Source organism: Erithacus rubecula, assembly GCF_903797595.1.
Source record: "Erithacus rubecula genome assembly, chromosome: 1".
Classification (NCBI taxonomy): domain Eukaryota; kingdom Metazoa; phylum Chordata; class Aves; order Passeriformes; family Muscicapidae; genus Erithacus; species Erithacus rubecula.
Genome location: NC_136658.1, coordinates 98,278,745 through 98,301,153, shown reverse-complemented (window position 1 = coordinate 98,301,153; position 22,409 = coordinate 98,278,745). Strand labels below are relative to the sequence as shown.

Sequence of the window (22,409 nt, the reverse complement as noted above, 5' to 3'; positions counted from 1 at the left end):
TTTGTAAATTCCCCTCTCCAAAAAACTCCCCCACTTTAACTAAAATTCTTGTTACTTTCTTACAAAGTAACTAAGTGTAAATTGAAGAGGTTGTGTGTTCATCAAAATTAAACTCCAGCTATGGCATTATTTCATATTTTTCTACAGCTTTTTTTACTAGGCATTACAGTAAAAGTCATAAACCCATTTAATCACATCACTTCAAAGCTAATGAAGTACTACATGTACCCTCCAATACTGCAAAATTTCAGTTTGCTTTACCTTGGAGAAAGAAAATAGTGGTTTGATGCTGACAAATCGTAAAACGCCTGATCTATTCCACATATGGCACTTAGCAATGACTATTAAGTTGATGACTATTCTGACACTCATCAGTCACCTACACACACTTGACAAGGAATTGAAGTTTCAGAATCCAAGTGTTTTTCATACTCTCATCCAGCTTTTTTTTCCAAGACAACTCTGCCTTTTCCATATTACCTTTTCCATATTACCTTTTCCATATTATTTCTAATAGTCACAATTTTTAGAGGTCCTGCCAAAATCAATGTGAAGGCAAGTAATATAAGAAAGAACCTCTAACTTAATAGACCACTAGAAGAAAAACTAAAACTATGTAGAAAATTGAAAGCCCTAAATAAGGCACATACATTTGTGGAAACACACCCCCTCTTTACCATAAAGTAGGTGCTCACATGGCTTGGTAGCACTGTAGTCCATCCTACACTCCAGAAAAAGCTCCCCCTAAACCCAGTCCATGTCAGTCTTTAGGGAAACACATGGCCAAAAACAAGATAGATATATAGATATATATATATATAGTAGGTCAGTCTGATAGTGACCCTTGCTTTTTTTAAGGCCTAAACTGATCAGCTGGATCCCAGTGCTGTGCAGAATTGTGACTTCACTGATGAGCCTCCCTGCTGCTCCCTGCGGGCTCAGGAAGAGCAGCAGAACCTGGGGCTGCCACAGCAGTGCCAGGGCTCTGCATGCGCACCAGCAGGAGTAGGAGGATCCCCATGGCAATACCTTTCCAAATCATCATTAGCTACTGGAGTATTCTGTGTCAGAGCATTCCCACAAACTGTTGCATTTTCTTGGTAACATGTAATTCCTGCTATACCAAGCGGTGCACAGTTGGCTGCCCATGATGACTCTGCAAATGCACATGCCACTGAAAATGGGTATGAACTTCAGCACACAGCTCTCAAACCCAGGCAATAGTCACTCACACAGATGGGGAACTTCTGCACTCTGCTTTCACTTTACTAGCAACCTTCACATTTCTGCTTCTCTCCCCTCAATCCTTCTAAATATTTCCATCCTTCTAAACCATGGTAGAGTAGACTTTAGACACATAAAAAGCCCTTATTCCTTAGCATTAGAAGCCTTTAAAGGTAACTCCATGCCTCAGTTGCCAGATTCTTGAGTACAACTACTGTTACAACAGTTTAAGCTGTACCAACTTCGTATAAGCCCTATGAGCTTTCATTCAAACCAGCAAAAAGTAAGTATTTAATAAATATTTATTGTTAGGTAAAGTAATATTGATTTTTTTTTTCAGGTGGACTGCCTTTTGGAACAGATTCTGCCATTGAGAGATTAGTATTGAATTAAAATTAGAATATTGTTAAAAGCAGCAAGCCCTCATCAAAATACAGCAATCATTGATAACCTCAGACTAAAGAAGTTAGATTAGAAGACTCAGTTAAAAACATCCTAGTGTTGGTAAGTAACTGAGTGTCTTTATGTGTTCTCAGAGCCTCAGAAATCTAAAATGCATCTGGCATGTTCACCTTCTGAGTGAGTGAAGGCCATGACGTTCGACAGTGCTCGCCGAGGTAACGTGCAACATCTTGAGACACGGCAGCGGAATGAATCCACACGCGTCCTCCAGAGGGGAGGCAGAGGAGGGGGCTGACACACCTCCATCTCACTGATCCATACAGCACCTTTAAAATTAGTGCTAAATATGTGAAAAGCGCAGTAATACATGCTTTGAATCAATTCAAATAGTCATTTTATCCTCCATGTACAATATGCCATCCTGTGGGAGAGATGAGCTAATCCTTCCACGCTTTTTCCAGCTCTGACAGTTACTCTTCTGCATTCCCTTTAAACCCTAGAAAATTCATATGGTGACATAGGCCGCCTCCCCTTTGTCTCTTTCATTTGCAAAGTTTTAACTGGTACTTTGGTCCACAACTTCTTATTGTACACATTTTCACAGTCAAAATTTAGATAGTTGTATAACCAATTCCAGGTACAACTCTGTAGCTCAGCAGCAGTGGCACTAGGCCACTACTTGACAAAATGTATGTCAAGGAATAAAAAACTGACAAGATACTGGAGAAACTGCATTTATTCCATGACCACCCAGTCTTGAGCCTGTTCCCTATACCAGCATCCAGCCCAGAGCTTGGCACTTTTATCTAACCCCTCTGAGTTGAAATACTTTCCCCACGTTCATTTCTTATAATTTCAGGCCCAATGCTTTATCACTACTCTGAGCAAAATGCCACTGAGGAAATGGTTCTTTTGCCTAAATAAAGAATTCCAGATGAGGCCTTTTACTACTAATGTTCAGGTCATACCAACAAGACCATCACAAAAACACTGAGAGCAATAAAATCTAAAGTGTTTCATTTCCCTTTACTTTCAGATAACTGTAAACAATGTTCAACGGTAGGATTTTCCTTTTTCAGGAGAGATTTTGCTTTGAACATCAAGATTTATTTGGAAGAATTCTCTTTACAGAGCTGCTCTGAGCAGGCATATGACATAGCAGGGCACTTACTTCAAGGAAGAGGTTAAAACCAAGTTCAACATTTATAATTCTATAAAATAACCCCCAGTAAGTCAGCAAAATATTCTCATATCTTGAAGTTTAGTATCATTTATGCAAGCCAGACTTGACTGCTGCTAACACTAAGACCACTACTGCACTCCTCCCAAACTTCTCATGACAGACACATTCATGTTTTACTCATCAAACTGCCTTGGGTACCTCTTAAAACACAAATAAGCTGTTTTGGTGACTTTCAGAAACAGAATTTGAAGGAAACAATGCACTTCAAGCATCAGAAGAGCATTCATTTTTCTGGATTTCAATACCAATGTCTACAACACTACACATTGAAAGTTAGGAAAATAAAGTTGTTGGAGCAAAGACTGCTCGTGCTTATCCACTTCCATCCTTTCTCCAAGCTCAGCAAGGTGTGACCCATCAGGCAGGAGCAAACCTGCCCCCAGCTACTGGTCATACTTGTTTCCAGGTTCCACTTTGGAAACCAGAGTGGCTACCTGGGTGGTTTTCCTCCAAGAGTGCAAGTCACAGGCAGGTGCTTTATCTCCTTGCACCACCTAACTGAAGGTTCACATGCTCACAGAATACAAAATGTAGAAATGGAAGCATTGAAGCGACATAAATGGATTCACACTCTAAAAATGAAAGTCCTCCAAAGAAACAATTATTCAGGCCAAAAAAATAAAACCCAGGGTAAACACTAAAAAGCAGGTTTCATATTTAGAAAGTGAGCACAACTGCAATAACTGGGTTTTTTTGTAAAGTTTACATTACTATTTCTAAAAGATCTACAGCTCTGAGTGTTAGTCACAGGTTTCTAACTACAATCCCTTACCCAGCAGCACAATTTCTAATGCTACCATTTAGCCTATTCTTTTCAAATCACTGATTTTATAACAATATAATACAAAAGCAGAGCATGCAATGCACTTTACATGTCATTAATGAAGAGCATTTGATGTATTACATTTCTAGGAGTTTTAAAAATGCATTATCTGCAAGGTTCATTATTTTTATGCATTCCCCAAATTATGTGGAAGGTATCTCAAACACTGATTAGAAAAAAGTCCTACATAATCTTTTTATTTTAAAGTAAAAATGTTGGAAGCTAAATTGCTGTAAAAATCATTTTGAAGCTGAAAACGGTTTGCTTTTTAACACTGATCATCTGTAGTTCCTTCAAGTTTTTCATTAATATTTACTAATTTCTCAGGATATGAAATTTGACATCATTCTTTTTGATTATTGTTCTATAGAGTCTGAATGCTTCTGAAACTGCAAAACTATGTATGTTACTAAATACAATTATAACTCGCCAGCTAAAAATGCCAGGATTGAATAACTGAAAACATATGCTATATGCCTGAAATTTGAAGGATGATGAAACTGTCACATTGGTAGCACACAGCATGTTCTAAAGAACTCCCACAATGTAGCAGTTGTTCAAAACTTGTACCCGTCCGGTCATTCTATCTTTATAAAAGATATATAACACTAGATGGTGATTTATTCAAAAACACAGCTGCAGACTAACTTAAAGGTAACACAGAGAAAAACCACACATAGATACAAAATACCTCGTCACATTAGAGCATTAAAGTCATGCCAGACTGGCATGCACACTGAATAAAAGAAAAGCGTTTCCAAAAGGTCCAGATTTTATTCCCATCGGAGTTTATTTCGGGGGAGGACAGGTGAGGGAGCGGCAGAAGCGGAGCAGCGAACAACCACACTCAGCAGAGCCCAGGCTGCTGGTGCTGCCCTCAGTCACGGCTCCCGAGCAGCCGCCGGGCAGGGGCCGGTGACCGCCCGGTGCGCGGAGCCCCCGGCCCGGCCCGGCGGCCCCGGGGAGGGGGAGCCCGGCAGCCCGAGGCGCGGACCGAGCCCCGGGCCCTCCTCGCGGGGGAGGTCGCGGCCGTGTCCCCCCGTCCCTCAGCACGGGCGAGCGCCGCACGTTCGGCCGAACTTTCATTCGCGAGCATTTCGCGCCGCACCCGCCGCGAGCAGCCGGCGCTCCCCGCGCCTCTCCGCTGCTGGGGGCGGCTCCATCGCCGCACGGCGGCCGCCGCCCGGGAGCACCCCGGGCTCCCCTGCCACAGCCTCGCCTCCGCCCCCTCCCCGGCTCCGTGGGCAGCCGGGAATCGCCAGCCGCCGCCCCCGCTCGGAGCCCGGGCCAGGGGGGCAGCGCAGCCCCCGGCCCCAGCCACGCGGACCCGACGGCCTCCCGCCTCCCTTCCCAGCCCGGCCGGAGCGTGGGGGCAGCCGGCGCTGCCGGGAGGCGGGATCCCGGCGCGGGGGAAGCCGCGGAGCTCCCCGCACCTGCGGGGCGGGGTGGGGGCGATGGGAGAGGGCACGGCGCAGCCCCGGCACCGCTCCTCACCTTTCATCCAGTCGACGACCTGGCTCGGTGACCACTTGCTGACGGGCTCCATGATGAGGGCCATGGGGGCTCGGGGGCGCGGGGCTCGGGCGGCCGCCGCTCTCCGGGCTCGGGGCTCGGCTGTGCGGGGCGGAGGGACCGCGCTGCCCGGAATCCCGGCGGCGGGAGCAGAAAGCCGCTATATCCCCGCTTGCCTCCGCTCCGCTCGCTCGCCGCCTCTGTGCCTCTCTGGGGATTTCAGTTCATGTTGCCGGCTCGGCGGGGAGGGGGAGGAGGCAGGGGGAGGAGGGGGCGGCACGCTCCGACGCCTCCCGCCCCCGCGAACCCGCGGGCAGCGGCGGCGGCTCCCGGCCCCGCCGAGAGGTCGGTCCTGGGCGGCGGCGAGCGGGGCGCGGGCTGGGCTCTGCCCGCTCTGGTGCCCGGCGGCTCCCGCGGCTCTCCGCGGCCGCGGCTGCCGCGCCGGTGTCTTTTTCTCCTGGCGGAAATGACGAGGCGGCTCCTGCCACCCGAAAATATCTCCAAGTGAAATGGGAAGCGACACCCGACGGCCGCCCGGGGCGGGGGGAGCGGGGGGAGCCGGGATGACTCGCAAGGTGCCGCCGGCGGCGGGAGGGGGTCTGGGGCGGCGGCAGCGCCGAGCACCTGCTCCCGGCGGGCCGGGCAGCGGGGGAGCCTGCGGGGGAGCGCAGCCAGCGGCACCGAGCTGCCGCTTGGGGGGTGGGTTTGTTGGGTTTTATTTTCCCCGAATTAAGCATCGCTGCGTGGGCGGGAAAAGTGATTTTTTTTTTCTTTTTTTTTTTCCTTTTTTTTTTTCTTTTGAGAGAGTGGAGCCCGGCTGTAGAGCGGCAGTGATGGACGGTGTCGCCGGGCGCCCCGAGGGAGCCGTGCCGGCAGCACCGGTGCGGCGGCGGCTCTTGCCGCGGTGAGCGGCGGCCCGGGCAGGGAGCAGGGAGAGGAGAGGAGCTGCAGCTCGCTGATGCCCGCCTCACGCCCAGGGTGCCGAAATGGGGCAGACAGGAGCGAAGCCACGGCAGGACGGGGGCAGCACCCTGGCGACCACAGCACCGCAGGTGCTCATCCGCCCTCCCTGCCCTGCGAGCGTATGGAGGCTGCAGGTGTGAAAATCCACCATCCCTGCTGGAGCTGTTCATTTTCTCCTCGTTCCGTCTCCTCTGGCTGCATCATCCTGGAAGTTACCCCAAAAAGGCAATTCCCGTGGGCCCTGTGGCACACTGTCCTTTGTTAGGAACCCCTCCCGAGTGCAGAACGATTCCTCCTAGGATGGCTGCAGCACCCTTTTCCAGCACCCTTCCTAGGAGGCTCTGCTCTGAGTACATGGCATCTCCCTGTGGAGCTCCGGGCAGAGGATAGTGCTAAAGGTTATTTTCCTGCTGCTAAATTGGCCAGTGTATAGCTTTGCCTGCATTTGCATTCACCTGCTTCTCCTGCCAAGGCTGAGGCAATGACCATCGAGATGTTCCCTCTGACAGTGTTGGCTGCTGAATGCCAGCTGCTGATACTGACATTTAATATCGGTATATGAGGAAAAAAGAGGATTCCCCCAGCCCTGAAGTGATTATAGCAAATGTGCTGTATGGGCAGTGTCAGAAGCTTTCCTACTTTGATGTGTGAGGCTGAAGTAATGGTGATGAGGGGAAGTAAAGCACCCATAGGGTTGGCAGTACCTCTCCCTGGAGACCCAGGATAAGTTTCCCCACCAGTGGCAGGTAGACTTGGCTCTCACTTTAAAGGTTGTACTTATTTATCTTTGAGAAGAATCTTCTTTTTACTGAAAAGTGGGGCTTGCACACTGTAATTTTCCTCGAATTTAGCTCTAGACTCATGTCTCCTGTGTCACATTCCTGCCAGCACGCTGATGAGGCTGTCTGCTTCTAAAGAGGTTGTGTTACTTAAAGCCACAGAAACAATAAACTCACTCGCAAACTAAGGCTGACTTTTTTCCTTGTGAAAGGTTTGAAAGGTATGCAGGATCCTTATGTACTTACAGTGTTATTGTTGTTGAAAGAGTATGTCATAATTTTAATTAGAAACCAGTAGTCTGAAAGGTTTAAAAGTATAAATATGCAAGATCAGAGTGAAGCCTGGCATGTAATTTATAACGTCATCATGTAATTCTCATTGGGCTGAAAAGTTCTTTGTAGATGAGGACAAGGATAGTAGGTTCTCAGTACATGTGTATGTAGTCCTATAGTTCATAATTATGCATGCCCTGGGATTCCTATGGCTTGCCAGTGTAATTTGTAGCTACAGCAAGTTTTTCAGTAAAGTGTTTGTGACCCAGGACTGTCCCCATGGTCAGTATCTATTACTTTTAAAGCCCCTTTATGGAGGTTTCATCAAATTATGGGGTGGTAAAATGGAGTTCACTCTTCCAATTCGGTAAACAGATGAAGTGCTGAGCATGGAATTGAATTACCTTTATTGTTCTCACAAAGCATAGCCATATAATAAAGAGTGGGGTAAATCCCACTGTCTTACTTAGATCTTGTTTCAGTTTCACTGAAGATTGTTGGCTTGGCTATGGTAGGGAGGACTTGGCTCAGGAGTAATGATAAAATTATCCATCCATGGTATTTAACTTGGTGACCTATTACAGCAATGAATTCTATAGTCAGGACATGTGCTACATAAAAGTATTTTTTTAATTTGCTCTAAATTTATTGCTGCCTGATTTTATTATTGTTCTCTCTTTCTAGGGTAAGAAGGACAGCTGAATGACTTTTTATATGCTGACCTTCTAAAACTAAAGTGTTTCAGCCAAAAATGCCTTAACCAACATCTTTTGGCTGTTTTCATCTTTCAGTTCAGTGGCCTTCGTCTTGCTTTCACACTTGTATGAGTCAGGCTTTTTACATAAAGCACATGGGACAGTCTCATGCAGTGACACTGAACTACAGAATTATGTCTTAACTCATCTTGTAGAATTACTCTGATCCATATAGTGCATAAAAATTACTATGTTTAAAAATACATCTAAATATATATGTTCTGGTTAAGAAGGTATTTATTAGGTAGTAAATGTAAAAGTAAGTACACAATAAAATTCAATATTGAAAGAAAAATAAAAAGAACAGGAATAAGTTTAAAATTGAACTGTAAGTCTGAACTCAGAAGTATAAAACTACATATATGCTTAGATTCTCTGAGCAGCCATGGATATAGATGGACAGCTTCAGCAGGTAAGTTTGAGCACACCCACCTCCTCAATCAGCACCTCAGACTGCAAGCTCACAGAAGATACTGCTTTTCTGTCATGGTACATTATCAAAAAACAACCTCCCTAGAGCTCAGCTGGCCATCATAGCTGCTGCAACAATACAGATTGAAAATAATACCAGTAAATAGTTCAAGTCTGTCTAATAATGTACTTTTTGTGCACATTTAATCAATAGGACAACTGAAGTAGAGCACTGCTCATCCTGAATAATGGTGGCAGCTAGATCCAGGTTCTAACAATAGGACACTGAATAGTCATTTGTTTTATTTATCTAAAACTAGACTCTACAGTGGGTATCAGTGATGACTTACAAGCACAACTGTGGATTCCTCAAAAACTTCATGGACTTTTTGCTATGGTGTAGATGAAAGCATGCAAGATGTTCAGAAATGACAATTTGAAATCTTGCCCTGAAGTTAGGGAAACTAATTTAGCTCTCAAAAGATGTTGCATCTGGTGCTGGATATTAAAGCTGTTTCTTAGGTGGGAGATGAAAACAAGTGGATGAAAACAATTAACAGTAACTAAAGCTGAGATCTAATAAAAATAGTTGGAGTAAAATAAAAAGAAGGCAAAAGTAAGCAAAGTAGAAGAAAAAAGCTAATACTTTCTTCACCTTAATAAAGTTTGTTTGTCTTTTGATAGCAAATAAATTCCTGATTTTTACAAATGAGGCTTTATTTGATAAGAATCTAGCTTTTCCACTGGTACTAGCTCATGCTGCAAATATCTGCTTTGGATGCCATATCTGCATTCTAGAGAGTATTTTATTCCACAGCTTGCAGCAAGGAATAAAGCAAGTTTCTCTTCTCCTTAAGGGGAGGGCTGTTGTCTGTCCTCTGTTCCCCAGAGCCCTTTTGCTTTCAGAGTGGTGCCTGAACTGGTGCCTCAGCAGGGTGAGGATTGCTCCCCTGCCAGGGCTGGCATCTTCCAAGGGGAACAGGAAGACTTAGGGGGAGGGAAATAAAAAATAACCTTGGTTCCAGAGGCCATGGGCAAGCAAAGGAGGAAGAGGAATGTTCATGATCAGAGGCACAGTAAGGCAGTAAGCCTCTGAGAAGGGTAGACATGGGGCAGATAACAAGGTTTAGAGGAGGGTTTAGGGCTTAGATGCAGTTGAAGAGCCAAGCTGGTTTAGGCTGGGGTCTAAATCAGAGCAGTTGTCTGGCAGTGGAGCATGGAGAGGTGGGAAGGCACGGGGATGGGAAGGAGGCCATCCCAGCTGGGAAAAGCAGGTGGCTCTCCTGCCTGTGCCTCGGGGGTCTGCATGGCCCACTGCCCCTGGCCCCTGGCCCTGCTTGCTGCATGGCCATGGCAGCAAAGGGGACAAAGAGACAATGAGCCTCAAAGACTTGGGGTCTATATTGGCATCTTGCTCTTCACTCATTTCTTACCACTCATCTTTTTCTATCTGCTTGAAAGCACATGTCTTTTAAAGTGTTTCAAATGTAAACATCCTGGTCTTAAAGTATAGGCCTTACATCCCTGGTAGTTTAATTTGACATAAATGGTGGGGGGATGTTGTTGGGCAATTGATAGTATTTTGTATAATCAGAAATAGGAATCATAATCCCCCAAAGATGTTTAATAATTTAAAGCATTCAGAACTCAATTAAGGCTATTAAGAGATTAGAAATTAGATTAAAGGTGGCTAAAGGGTAAAAATTCAAGGACTTCAAACACCTTTTGTAATACAAAGGCTCTTAATAAATGAAAAGGCTGAGAATTTCCCCAGGAAATTCCTATCATTTTAATTAGGTTTCTTCATTTAAAATGAAAAAAAGAAACCACACAATTTGAGTCCCACTTCCTCTCTCAAGCAGTGGACTCAATTAATTGCCTGCTGAGACCTCCTCCTTTCCCAGGTTTGGGGGGACATGCAAAGGTTTAATAGGTTTTGACTACCAGGAGGGGCCACCCCAATCATCTGACATGCTCTTCTCTATTGATGCCTGCCAAAGAAATTCTCCCAAACTTCCCTGTGGTGCTGGGAATTATCTTTCCTCTGATCATGTTTTCTCTGGCCCAAACTGTGTCCATTTCTCTTTTCCTTCCATATGGAGTCAAGTCACTGCTTCCTTTTGTCACTGAAAAGAAGAGGAATCCCTGAAAATTGTCTTTCTGCGTCTCATGGTTTCTCCCAGCTGCTGCCACTTCACAATGAAGGGAAAGATGGGAAAGAGTGATGCTGCCATGAGGAAAGTGCAAGCCAGTGGCAGAGGGGCAGCAGATACATCCCTGCAGAGCCAGAGGGTTTTCCAGGAGCATTGGCCACTGAGTTGGAGCTGTGTGTGGAGCTGCCATCCCAGAAGAACAATTTTCTGTTCCTTTGTGAAAATAAATACACACAGGTTGTGCTCTGTGGGCCTTCTCATTTTTTGTTTTCCAGGAACAAGCCCTGTTTGTTCATCAGCTCAGCTAAGGCTCCACCTCAAATGCCCTGCCCAAACAATAAGAAACCCAAGGGAAGTGTGCTTCTGTGCTAAAATCATACAGAAAAAGATTATAAAAGAAAACAGCAGCTAATTATTAACATCAGGTTCCTACTCAGGACCCCACATTATTAGCATCACAAATGTAAAATGGCTGCCAACAAGATTCAGCTTGGAAATCTCATTAGAAGGAAATGTCACAGTTTATTCTGGGTGATAAATGCTATTTTATTGCCTTTGGAATGGTTGGCTGGTTTGGCTAAAGGCAATGGGTGGCTCCCCTTGAGGTATGTATTAATTCTGATGAATTCATATAGTCTGAAGAATAATAAATATCTGATAATTTTCTAAGCAATCTCGAAAATATTTAATGTTGCCAAAAATGCAGTCATCTAAATTGTACACTGAAGTACAGAAGAAAAAGAATAATGATATGGTAATACAAAAAGGGTAAAATCATAACGAGGAGGGACATTTGTCAGTATACTTAGAAAAGCATAATCTGTCTCCCTGGTAATTTGGTGGAGTACAGAAAGTATTACATGCCATATTACAAGTATTACATTTTATTTCTGACTTCAAGAATCGTTACCATATGTTCAAAGTCAGACATGACCTCTTAAATATAGCATGTTCTTTGTTCATGCTGTGCGGGCTTCATCCTGGCTGGACAGTATTTATTCTGAAAAAATTAAAGAGAATATAAATCTTCCAGTGCCAGAAGACTTCATATCCAGCTTTTGTGGATGAACTGGGCAGCAATAATTTAGTTCCTACTGACCAGGGAAACTTGACAGGTCTGCTTTATTTCTCAAACCTAACAACTTTCTCTAAAAATTATTTATATGGAAATAATCCTGAATATCAAGAAGTATTTATTGCTTTCAAATGCATTTTGCAGGAAAAGGAAAAAACCTGCATATTTTCAAATATTCCTAGGGTGCAGCTGATTGATGTTACAATTAAATATGCCCTGATGTACCCTGATAAGGCTTTGATTAGTAGTTATTTGAGATTTAATGCATGCAGCTTTGTGTTTACAGATAGAGAAATTTATGACCTAAGTTCCTCTACTATGAGTTGTCCTTCCCTGACTCCAAATTCTTCCTGGAGGTCTGTTTGGACTGTACATAGACCTAAAGGTTCATCCATATGGTGTCACATTGAAAGCAAATTTTGGAAGTCAAATGGTCAAATCACGAGAATGCCTGCAGATCAATTTTTACCAGTGTGCATGTTAGACTAAAATACTCCACAGTGTTCCTATATCAATCATTACTATGGTTTGGACTTTTCTGTACCATCACCTTCTTATTTATTCTATTTGTACTGCTATTTACAGCCAGACTTGGCTAGAGCATAAGAAACAATGTTAAGGTGAAGGACTATTGTTATTGTAAAAGGGAAGGCTAAGGAATATTTCTGCAAGCTTTTCTAGTATTAAAGAACTGTAATAATGAAGGAAAAATATCAGTATAGAAAGGAATGAGGGGTCAAGATGAAGAGATGGAATTACGAAAAAAGTGACAGGGAATACACTACAGGAAGCAATACAATAACTGGAAGAAAATATTACAAGAAATTCAAGAAGCATAAGAGGAAATGAAAGTATATATAAGTATGGATCAATCTGTAGGTAGAATTAAGGGGAGGGAGGGTTAGAAAGAGTAGGAAAGGGTGAAATCAGAAGATATGGCAAAGGATTAGGACTGGGAGAAATAATGAGAAAATGTGAATATCATCAATGCTAAGGAGTTCAACATATGGACAGATTTTAGAAAAGAAACTATTTTTTAAAGGCAGGTAGATGGGACAGGGTGTATTTGAAATACCTAAAGTGATTCAGTAGGAATTCAGCCAAGGATAAGTAGTTAACACTAATTAATCAGAAAAGAAAGCAAGCTCCTCCCAAAACATGCCCAGGTGCTCAACAAAAGCTTTTGTTGTTATTTTTCTTGTTCCCTATTGTACTAGAGCTAATGAATCCAGCCCAGCTGGATTAATAGTCCCTGACTCATTCTCTAGCACTGGTCTCAGCTGCTACAGAGTTGCTGATGTCCATAGCATTAAACAGCCTTTACCTGCAAAACCAAGTGGCTGCACATAGCCAGTACATTTTGAATGGTTCCTGGCCATGTTAACACCTCAACAGAGCTTGGCACGTGTCTGGGAGGTGTTAGCTGTGCTGGGCAACATTTGAGCTGTTTGGCATTCTTATGCCTGGAAGTATGCCAGGATCTAGATAGATTTTCTCCTAGGGAATTAAGGATGGAACCTACATGCATACCACAGGTTCTAGCATTGCTTTCCATGTCTCTGTCCATGCTCTGCTCTATGTTTTGAAAGCAGCATCCAGTGGGAGAAGCCTGGGCTGGAAAGGGGGCTGGACTCTCTCCTTCTGGTCTCACAATCCCTGTACTTTGGCAACCAAAGATCAGGGATGTCCTGGAGGTGTCATCAATTCCAAAGGAGAACCCTGGGGTGCTCTGGGGGTGACCTGAGAAGGTAATCTAAGATCCATCTCAAAATATTTTAGAATCAGCTGGAAGTATCACAGCATCTTATTTCCCACAACCAGCCTCTCCATACCTGTGCTTGAAAAAGCAGTAGGATGAGGACAAATGGTCACTAGCACACTACAAATTAAAACATTTACTCTAATTTCTTAGCTCTATCTTCAGAGCCACAGAATCCCAACAGAAATTTGGCCATGCTCCTACCCAGACAGTCTGATGGTAATCATGCTGCCCCAGTCCTGAGATCCAAACAGATTTGTTTCTGTAATTGTCAAAGGATGAGCAGTGGGAAGTCAGGACATAGGAGTCACAGACTGAAAACTTTGGCCAAGCTCTCATCTGCAGTTTGAATAAATACTTAGAGAAAATGCACACCATGGTCTCATTTCAGATTCCTTTAACCACCCTGATTTAAAAAACTCTATTAATCCCAGTGACACCCAGGTATCACATCTGTCTAATCTCATCTTCCAAGGCATTTCCACTGTGCTCCTCTCTAGTATTCTGAGCCTTTTAGAGAATTAAATGAGTCTACCATATAACTTAATTAATATAGATTTTTGGTTCCCTTCTTGCTCAACATGGAAAGGAGGAAAAGGCACATAATTCATCTAGTTTAATTACTATTATTAAAGTTATTAATTGTGGCAAAGCAATGATAGAGAGGACTCCTGCATTTTAGCCAGAGAGCATTGATAACTGTGAGGCTTCTGATCTCTCAAAGGAGTGAATCCCAGAGAAAACTCTCCTCTAGTGATGTTGAACAACACAGAGAACACTGCACCAGCATATCCAGATTTGTTCATGTAGCCTTTCAGCAGCAGATACATAGCAGAGGTGCATATTAACATTTGCACTGCTGCAGCATATGTGGTTTCATACCCAAAATGGAACTGCATCCAATTTAAGGCCTGCCCTGCATCTATGTGCAGGGTTTGTCTCTGAGTTTGCAAAATGCATTGTGCTGATGTGAATCCCTACTGTGCAAATGTGGCCATATGGCTTTTTAGAAATAAGTCATCTTGCAAATAATCTGGAATGAGTCTGTTGGGACTGATGAAGGTCAGGTCAGAGTCTGCAGACACTACAATGATTTATTTGCCCACTTTCATTCTCATTGCAGATCAGCTGCTATCTCTTGAACCAGCCTGAATTTTACATTTTCCTTTTTGGAGCTCAGGTTATTTCTCAGCTGAGTGGATTACATCTGTCCACTCTGGAAGTCAGCAATGTTCAGAAGCAAGTCAGCACATGGCAGCCGTGGACTGGGTCTCCTTCCGTTACCAGATGAAAAGTATTGTTCTATCAGTTGGACTAATGGAAAACCAATAGAAATATAAAAGCCTATGGTGATTCCAAAGCTAAAAAGCCTCCCCAAAGCCCTTATGGGAAGTCAATATTTTGGGACCAGGTTCAGTTTACCTCCAGAGACACCTGACCAGATCTGGTCATTTGGCATGGGTGACATGCTGTGCCAACTGGGAACACAGAGAGGGACAAAATCCTTTGTAGTGCTTGCTTTCCTAGTAAACCCCCTTGGTATTTATATCTGCAGGTACTTGGACCCAGCCTGCAGCTGTAACAGGGTAACAATTACATTCAGGTGTCAAACAGAAGAGAAAAGTTGCTTGTGTAATTTCACAGGCAAGGTCTATAGAGAATGCTTCTCCAGCCTTCAAAGATAATTTTAGGATTACTCTAATGGTCATTATGACCTAAATAACCATGATGTGTCTTTGTTTTCATGTGAGATTTTTGGCAGCCAGCATTGTTATTTGCCAAGCAAGAGCATGCACAACCAAAAGTGTGTCCTTTGTTCATAGTTCTTACTAAAAGGAAAGGTAGTCCCTGCTGGCAATGCTAGCAATGAATCTAACATGAACTCATGTAGTGTATTTGAAAAATTACCAACTGCCCATTTTTTCCTTTCAGTCCAGCAGAGAAAAAGTGCCAGCCAACAAGGGAAAATGTTGAGCAGGTTTTACACCTGACACTTCCTCTTGCACTCTGCAGAAAATTGCCATCACCATCTCCAGTAAATAGGGATTAAATTCTCCACAAATATGTAAGCAACATGACTATGTCTCAATTTCCATGGCACCTGTCTTATTGTTAGTACAAGAAATCTTTCTTACAGCTGCCAATAGTCGTGGAGAAAGTCAATGGGTTACTCAGTAATCATTTACTGAAGAAGAACATAGGTCAGTATGAGAAAGATAGCCTTGTTGGTTAATGCATTTATTTGAAGGATATAAAAGTCCTAGGAATTAATTTTATTTGGGGCATTTTATGTGGGCTTGCATACTATACTGTAATTGAAATTGCTATATGAATGTACTCAGTAACCATTGGAAGAAATGTAGGGTATAGCTGGTGGCACCACTCCTGGTTTGAGTCATAGAAAATATTTTGACCAACTGATGCAGTGTTACTGTGAGAAGCTAGAACTGGTGTTGTCTTTTAACTTGGGGACAGATTTTCAAACAACATGTGACAAATGTATTTTCTGGATGTACTATTTCCAGCACAGTTGCATGTATAATTTCAAGGCCTAATTCTATTTCTAATTCTGACCCCTGTAACTATTATTCCATTATCCCAGACCTGTGCTAGCCACTTTTACAGTTCTCTTTTGTTCATTCTGCACCATACACATCACTTTTGTGGTGAAGAACCGAGGAGAAAATTGATTGGAACTGGTGGAGAGTGGTGCTGAGTGCCTCCCCACTACAGTATGTGATACAGCTGCCAATTCAAAAGAGTGGGCAAATTTCCTCTGCTCTAGCTTCCTGTCTTTCTTGTTTTCTAAGAGGTCCTTTTCTGCTGCACTGTTAATCTCTGACCAGCAATGCAGGCTGGCTTCCAAAGCCTTTTGTATTAGCACTCATTCTAGTGGGTCCAATTTTCCTGTGAGTTAAACCCAATTAACTCCAGAATAACTCCATTAACTTCAAAGCACCAGGCAAGTGAGTATTAAGTGTATGGAAGAGAATTCAGTGTATTGACTCCAATAGTGCTGCTTTCCCCTGAACACCCTGGCACATGAGGAGAGAGCAGGAACCTTGTTGTTCATCACTGCCTATTAATATCGAGTATCTGGAGGTTTGTTTTAGCCTCACCTTTGTGACAAGCTTGTCAAAGACAAGAGCAATGGGGTTTTCTCATGTTTTTGAAAGTTGTATATATTTCAATTTTTTTACTTTTTCATTGTGGTGTTTCTGCCCATAAAAAGATATATAGTTCTTGGATAAATGGTTCTGTTCTGTCAGTCACATTAGCTCTTTCTAAAGTAACAACTGCAACAGAAATTACATATCAAAACCTGTGGAAATGCAGTCATATAACCACAAGATTGTGTATTATTCTATTCTTTTAAGAAAAAAGAAAAGAAAGAGAACACTTACAGTAAGAAAATACTGGAATTTTTGGAAAGTTAGTTTTCCACCGATATTCATTCAGCATGTGCACTGCTCACAGTTTGAATAAAGCTTAAAAATATCTTAATCTATCCTTTATGTATGAAAAATCGAGTGTATTATAATTTCTAGTGAAGTGACTACTTAGAGAAGCTCAAAGCATCAGAAAAAACTATTTCAGAGTGTAAAACAGGATTGCGTACTTTTGCACTCAATAAAAGTTACTTGTAGTACACAAGAGTTAAAAACTGCAAAAAATTAGCATTTTTCAATCATATATTCAATAGGAAATTGGTACTAAAGGAGAGTTAATCTTTTAACATGCTATGCTGGGGAAGGATTGACCAGTAAATTAATATTCCTGTACTCCAAAGCATTTTTTCACAACATATCCAAATTTATGCACCTACTCTTTTGATGTGACATTTGAATGCATATAGTTTATGGTTCTGCCACAGAATAGAGTAGACAGACTCATTTAACTGTTTCCAGTCTATATTGCTTCATGATATTCATATGGGCAATTCCATTTATTTACCTCAACTCTCAAGAAGTGCATGGATGCCTTGAGCAAGCTGAGATTTTGTTTTCCTGCCCACACTCACGTACTTGGGATTGGCCTTTAGAGTTTTTCCACTCTATTTGTCCTGGTGCTTGACAAAACCACTTGTCACTGCTTTTATATTTATCTGCCATCTCTCACTCAGGGATCTCAAGCAGCATGAGTATTAAAACAAGCAAATGTGTAACATTCATCTGAAATATTTGTATTCCTCCTCTTGTGGAGGTGGAAAATCTGGCACACAGAGGCTGGGCACCTATGGGGCTTGCACAGCTGGCAGTCCAGGAGTCATGCTATCAGCCTCAGAGCCTCATGGCTCTTTTTCCCTTTTGGCATTTTCAAAATAGAGCCCATAACTCCCAGAGATGTTCCCAAAAGACTGTCCCACAGCACTCCTGAGATAATTAGCTCACAGGGTTTGGTGCAGTGAGAAACTCAACAAAATGCTGGTGTCCACAGCAGGATGCCCTGGCACAGTGGTGGACAGAGAGGAGGGGGAGAGGCTGCTGCCCCTGGAATGCCCAAAATATCAGTTACAGTATGCAGCAAGTATACTTTAAGTAGCTAGTAAGTATGTTTTTAAATAATCTTAAGGTTTTTAAGTTTCCCAGATCATCAGAAGTGTAAAGAAATCTAAAAATACTAAAGCAAAATAGGCAACTCTTCTGAACTCTCTCTTTTAAACTATTTAGAATCATGCTAAATATTTTTAACTCTTGTTGCTTTGTCTCAGCTGCCTCCTCTTTTTTACATATTTGCCTTTTCTCATAGGCTCTTGGTTATAGAGTGTTCCAAAAGTGCATGCTTTCTTGCATAAGTTCCCTGTATATTTGCTTCTCTAGAAGTTGAATTTGAGGTCACCCACAAAATCTTGGCATAGTTTAAGATGTTTTATATTTTCATATTAAATAATCTAAACTTACTAAGATATGCAAGGTTTAGTATTAAAATTTAGGGTATCATTTAGCAAAAGGTAAATCACTCTGGGATTTTACTGACATAATTCTTGTATTCTATAATTCTTGAAGTAATTCTAATATTCTGCATTTTTCTCAATATAATTCTAGAGCTTCCAAAAAAATCAAATTTTCTCATCCAAGATCTATTTTCATAGGGAACCTAGAGTCCACTTACAGAGTTATGAAGATGTATATAGCAACAGTATCCATGGAGCTTAGATTTTTCATCCAAAAGAGGTAGGTTTGGATTTTTTTCTTCTCTAGATTACACCAAAAATGTAAAACTTCCTTGGCAAACTATGAAAATAAGGAGTTGTCTATTAACCAGAATTATAGAGAGGTATAGATTATATCATTCATGTTTAAATTATTTTCTAAGCTGTCACTCACAGACACACTGAAATCATTGCTGTACAATTGGGCTGCTCACATTCAAAAGAGACTGGCATCACTGGTGGTGACACTGAATATTGTCTCTACCCCTGCTGTTCACATCTTCTCCAGCCCCATCTCTCACACTGAGGCATCAGCTTCACAGCCCACCCTTCCCTCTACCTTCATCCCTCCAGCCCAGGTGTCTGCAAACAGGGTGAGCAGTGCTGGTGGCTGGGGCAGGCAGGGCAGGCAGGCAGTGATGGATGTCTGCATAAACAGCTGCTATAATAGCCTGTGAACAGGCTGGTCCTGGGCAATCCCAATTAGCAGCCATATAGGAAGAGGGAGGTGGCCTGGCTGTGGCCTTGGAAGTGTTTTGTGTGATGCCAGGGGCACTCCTGCCACAGGTGGGGAGCCACATCTGATGTCACTCTGCACCAAAATAGATCAAGACAGTATTGCCTTCATGCTCTGTAGAACAAGACCTGCAATGAGTCAATAATTTAGTGGTGATGCACATCTTCTGAATATTCTTGCCCTATTTAGGAGCACACAAATAGTTTTATGAGAAGTTTCTTGTCATCCTGTACATCAAACACATGCCAGTCAAAGTCTGGTACCTCAGCCATGAGTCAGCTTGTGTTTATTGCTGTTCTGGTTCTCTTTTTTTATTTTTTTCTTTTTACTATGTCCCATATTTTTATATGGTAAGAAATATGATGCAATGCTAAACATTAAAGTTGAATCAACAACAGTATATTGAGAAATACTTCTCTGAATGGTGAAGGTGCAGGTGAGCTGCAAAAGAACAACTTGTAGCTTATCTTCCTGAGAAATTTGGTAGAGGTGAGGGCTGGAAAGCAGCATTCCTACTAAGGCTTGACAGCAACTTTAGTCTGCCAAAGACTTCTTGGATCTGGATTGCCTTTCTTGCATCTTTTTCATATAAGAGAAAGAAGTGGGTCCAGTGCCCCTGGGACAAATTCAGAAAAAGACTATAGAAAGGGGCCAGATTTCTTTGAGGATTTTTTATTTGTTCCCCTTCTGTCTCCCTTTGAGAGTTTAACTTCTTAAAACACTTGCAAACGTGGGTTAAAGTGCCCATTAGAAGGGCCCCACATGGCTGAAGTGCAGCTGGTGTGGAGCACGTTGCTATGCCTGCTTAAACACTTCGTATGAGTAGGAACAATAACTTGTTTAACAGCAAGTTTGGGTGGGGAGACTTGGGAAAGTTATGGATAATCAAGTGGTGAAGTTAACAGGCATAAGTTCAAGCACATTAAACTCCTGGGACATGTGTTTTCACTCAGGATAAAGAGGCTGGAGTTTGCAGCAATTTAAACAGAATTAAGCTACAGAAAATGAAAGCAATTTTATTCCTCTGTGAGAGCACCCATATGGCGTCTATCAACCTGCAGGTTAGGCAAACTCACATTCCACCTTTATTTGATTAACTTTCCTGCATGCCTTTGTAATAGGCTTGGTCTATGATTTTTGTTAGTTCAGGATGCTTAAACTATGCTATTTTACAGATACCATTCCTTGTTTGTGAACTAATATGGCTAACTGCAATTGTACAAAAATTGCTGTAATAGTTGCTTAATATATACACAAGATGAAGTACTTCTACCATAATAGTAAAAAAAACAAAAAAAACCAAAAAAAAAACCCAAAAAAACTCCCAAGGACATACTAGGGCTAGTTCTCCAACAGAAATGAGCTTTTGTTTGTTGATGAATAAAAAGCTTTTTTTTTCTTTTCCCCAGAACATAGTGGCTCCATCAGGTACATCTATCCTCTCAGATAACAATTCTCTTTTCATTTCCAGGCTCTCTAACAGTCCACATCAGTCCAGTTCTAGTCCAATTTGGCATGAATCTTCTAGATTTCCCCCAAACAAGAAGTGTGCATGCTTCTAAGGATCCTTGGCACCAGGGCACCCTCCAGGACAGCACTGGGGGACAGATTTGGCTGCCTCTGCCTCACACAGCATCTGCCAGCAGGCAGTGTGAGGTGTTGGTGGGGGTAGGTCCAACTCACCATACACATATTTTCTTTGGACTAAATCTAATGTCAGGAATGCATTAAATGTGCTCCTATATGCCAAATGCCATGTTCTCTATACCTCTTATCTCTCTTCTTTTTAAAATTAGAAACCAATTTCTGGTTTAATTTCTTCTGATTGAAGGTACATCTACAGTTGTGTTTCTGTCACAACTGAAGTTAGTTTATCAGTTGTCCCAATTTACTGTGCTTTGCCTCGAATGGAAGTTGGGTCTTTGAATAAAAAAAAAATAAGGATTCTTTTACATCAGATACACCAGAAGACTCCAGTGGCACAACAAATCCCCTCCTGAATTTGCAGTCCAGGGACCAGACCAGAGATGCTTTGAGCTAATGAAACTCGCTGTGTACACTTCTAGATATAAATTTTGGATTTGGTACCAGCTATTTTACCTTTTGAAAGCCTTGGCTCCCTGCTACTGTCAAGTCATTCTGTGATCATGACTGGGTGTGAAGAGGAGCTGTGTGGCCCCAAGGTGCACATGGCACTTGGATTTGCAGTGTCTGCCATTGGTCACACTGATTACATTGGTTTTGAAGGGCAGCAACAGCAAGGAAAGAAACAAAATGCACTTCTGGGAAAGGCAAATGCAGCATTAAAATGTGATCTGTGTGTTGGTCTGTGTTTCTGTGAGTAGGTGTGCGAGCAGCCTGGTCTAGTGGAAGGTGCTGGAATGAGATGATCTTCAAGGTCCCTTCCAACCCAGCCATTCCATGGTTCTGTGATGTTTCTGTGTGCATGTGCCTGCTGGGATCACCTGCTCCACCTGGGGAGCTGCAGCAGCCTGCCCCTGTCAGTCTGCTGCCTGCCCCTTGTGCACAAACACAGACAGAGATTTTTTCCTCCTTTTCCTGCACCAGCCGTTCCTCTGGAGGGAGGATGGGAGCCATAACCTCCTGCAAGGCTGATGCAGTTGGTGTAGGCTCTCAAAAGGGCAGCATCCTTCCGCTCAGGAACAAAGGTATCATCCCTGAGATTCTCCATCTGGCAGGGAAGCAGCAGTTCCAAGGTTACCCCAGAGCTCAGTTTCCCTTTCCTGAATTACTTCATAAAATGAGCTTCCCAATCAGATTATGTTTTCCCACTATGTTAAGCTTAGTATTGCATTTAAAGATGATTTTATGGCATTTAGCTTAGTGATGGATATCATCCTGTGTCTGATGCAAGAGACTTCATAATAAATTTGTCAAAAATTAATGTTCTGCTAATAAAGTGTAATTAGAACAACTGTTTGTGAGATTGTTTTAATACAGTTAATGGAGGGGGGGGAGTTAGAATCTGAAAACATTCATATGTTCATTTCAAACCAAAAAGACAAGTAAAAAAGTAATTAAGGTAATGCTTTAAAATTCTAATTGATCATAGGGATCTGTTTTCCACTGAACGGCTCAGACGCTCGAGTGTGTTCTGTATTATGTGTGAAATGGTTCTAACATAACATATACCTTGTTTAAAATTTGCTTTCTTATAGTTATCACAGAAAAATGTTTTTAAAAATTTAAAATTTCATAGAAAATTGGAAGTTTGTAATGAAAAATAACTCAGACCATGTATCCTCTGTAAAAAAGAAATTTTAATTTCTGCAGTCATTATCTGACTTCAGTCTAAACAATTTTAAAACTTAATTGATACAAAATACAAAATGTTCCAACTGACAGCA

General features: G+C 42.4%; 1 protein-coding gene across 8 annotated transcripts in view; it reads right to left on the bottom strand.

The window, feature by feature from the left end:
* CNKSR2 (connector enhancer of kinase suppressor of Ras 2) overlaps window positions 1–5,704 on the bottom strand; it is a 201,129-nt gene extending 195,425 nt beyond the window's left edge. For 2 of the 8 annotated variants that reach the window (XM_079320103.1, XM_079320102.1), the window contains exon 1: window positions 5,187–5,695. In XM_079320103.1, the coding sequence (XP_079176229.1) occupies window positions 5,187–5,250 (64 nt within the window). In that variant the 5' untranslated portion in view covers window positions 5,251–5,695. Of the gene's footprint in view, window positions 1–5,186 lie in introns of all 8 variants that reach the window. The other 6 variants (XM_079320101.1, XM_079320100.1, XM_079320099.1 and 3 more) reach the window with 6 other exon arrangements.
* Between the last annotated feature and the right edge of the window lie 16,705 nt (window positions 5,705–22,409).